Source organism: Hyalella azteca, unplaced genomic scaffold (assembly GCF_000764305.2).
Source record: "Hyalella azteca isolate HAZT.00-mixed unplaced genomic scaffold, Hazt_2.0.2 contig1946, whole genome shotgun sequence".
Lineage (NCBI taxonomy): Eukaryota > Metazoa > Arthropoda > Malacostraca > Amphipoda > Hyalellidae > Hyalella > Hyalella azteca.
In genome coordinates this window covers 190-1,793 of record NW_025932238.1, presented here as the reverse complement: position 1 = coordinate 1,793, position 1,604 = coordinate 190, and the positions used below count along the sequence as shown (strand labels likewise).

Sequence of the window (1,604 nt, the reverse complement as noted above, 5' to 3'; positions counted from 1 at the left end):
GAAATTTATTAACCTAAATGTAATCTAGAGACATTTTTTAATTTCAGACTATACGGTGAACCGATCTTTTTCACTCACTTTACTTTAACAGCCTCAAGTTAATGCCAACACTCAACCCGTGAGATGAATGACTAAATGATTTTTAAAAGAAGCGAAGCATTGAGTTCATTACAGCGGAAACTAACCTGAATGTCAGGGACGCAGGTGAGCTCAGTGAGCATGGCAGCGTAGACCACAGAGGGACACACCACCGACACGTTAGTGCACATCTCGGTTAGTTTAGTTCCTCGAATTCGATGGACCACAATATTGACGGATAAAAAAAATCGAAATGCCAACACAAGTTAGTTTCTGTAGCTAAGTTGCGTGATAATCCAGCGGTTGGCTCAAGAAATTTCGAACAGTATGGTGATGACCTCGCGAGTGTTGTGACAAAGAGACTTATTCCACGGTATAAAAGAGAAACTTTCTAGCCATGATTAACAAATTCACATTATTAGGATCGTTATTATCTTTGCGGTAAAGTGACTATTACTGAGAACATAAAAAATGAGTCAGATAAAAGAATCGGCTTGTGGTTGACATACGAGTAAGTCAGCTGAATAATTTTGTGCCGGACTGTTACTTTTGTTTCACGGCTATTTTGAAACATTACGAAAGAGATACAAGACAAAACATGTCAATACGATTAAAGATATTCATATCGCATAAACCATTGATAAATTAATCCCTTAATAGGCTGCCGGACTAATTAGAAGTGTCATTAATAGGTAGATTTGTTAATAGATGTTTGGCAGAATTATCTTTATCAAAACGTATTATATTTTTACACTTGAAATAGTCGCGTCTAACGAGGGTCTCGTGAGTTGAGCACGCTATCGGGACGTCGTAATGGCGTCAGGGCGGGCATATCAATCCGCCACTACGGTCAGCGAGAGGGAATTACATTGTTACATAGCATAGCAAAGCGGTGTAAGAGTTTATTAGGCCGTAGGCCTGTCGCCGATTCTTATTCTATTATTATCTAGAGAACAAAAAGAAACGGGTGGAAAGACCAGAGGAGTAGTCAAATAAATGTTCAAATAATTTGACGAATGCCAAAAGACGGCAGGAGATAAATTAGGGCAGGGCACTGAAGTTCTCAAAGTTTAAAAGAGTCTGACGGGCATTAAAAGCATTTCGTCCCATACCAGCTTCGTCCCATGAAGCTTCATTGAGAAGCTTCATGACATTTATTATGCGTTAACACTTAACAGTGCCCGCGGAACGCCAGCAAGGGAGAGGGCTTCATTTGTTTAGTTCGACCCGCGATGCCAACTGATGACACACCTTTACAAATCATGCAGGATTTTAATTAATTTTACCTATGAAATGATAGATTACTGTCTTCTGGTAGCTTCATTGACGTTCATCATAACACTGGTATTCCTGGATGCAGGACACAAAAATCTGTTAAAATGCTCGCAGTTAACTCATGAAATGAGTAATAATGGCTTAGGCCTTAGGGAGCCGGGGGATCGCCGGCCCCTAGTGGAGACTTGGGCCTATACTTTCAAAAAAAGTTAAGAGATCGTAAGTTCATCAGCCAATCATTGACGGCCTTT

The 1,604-nt window shown here is 40.1% G+C and overlaps 1 protein-coding gene across 1 annotated transcript; it reads right to left on the bottom strand.

Moving 5' to 3' along the window:
- Window positions 1-188: 188 nt before the first annotated feature.
- On the bottom strand, window positions 189-810 carry LOC108680965 (the record flags this gene model as incomplete). The annotated part of the gene is given in 1 exon segment (XM_018169896.2): window positions 189-810. A coding segment is annotated over 1 exon segment (81 nt), but the record flags the coding sequence as incomplete, so codon positions are not given.
- Window positions 811-1,604: the final 794 nt, after the last annotated feature.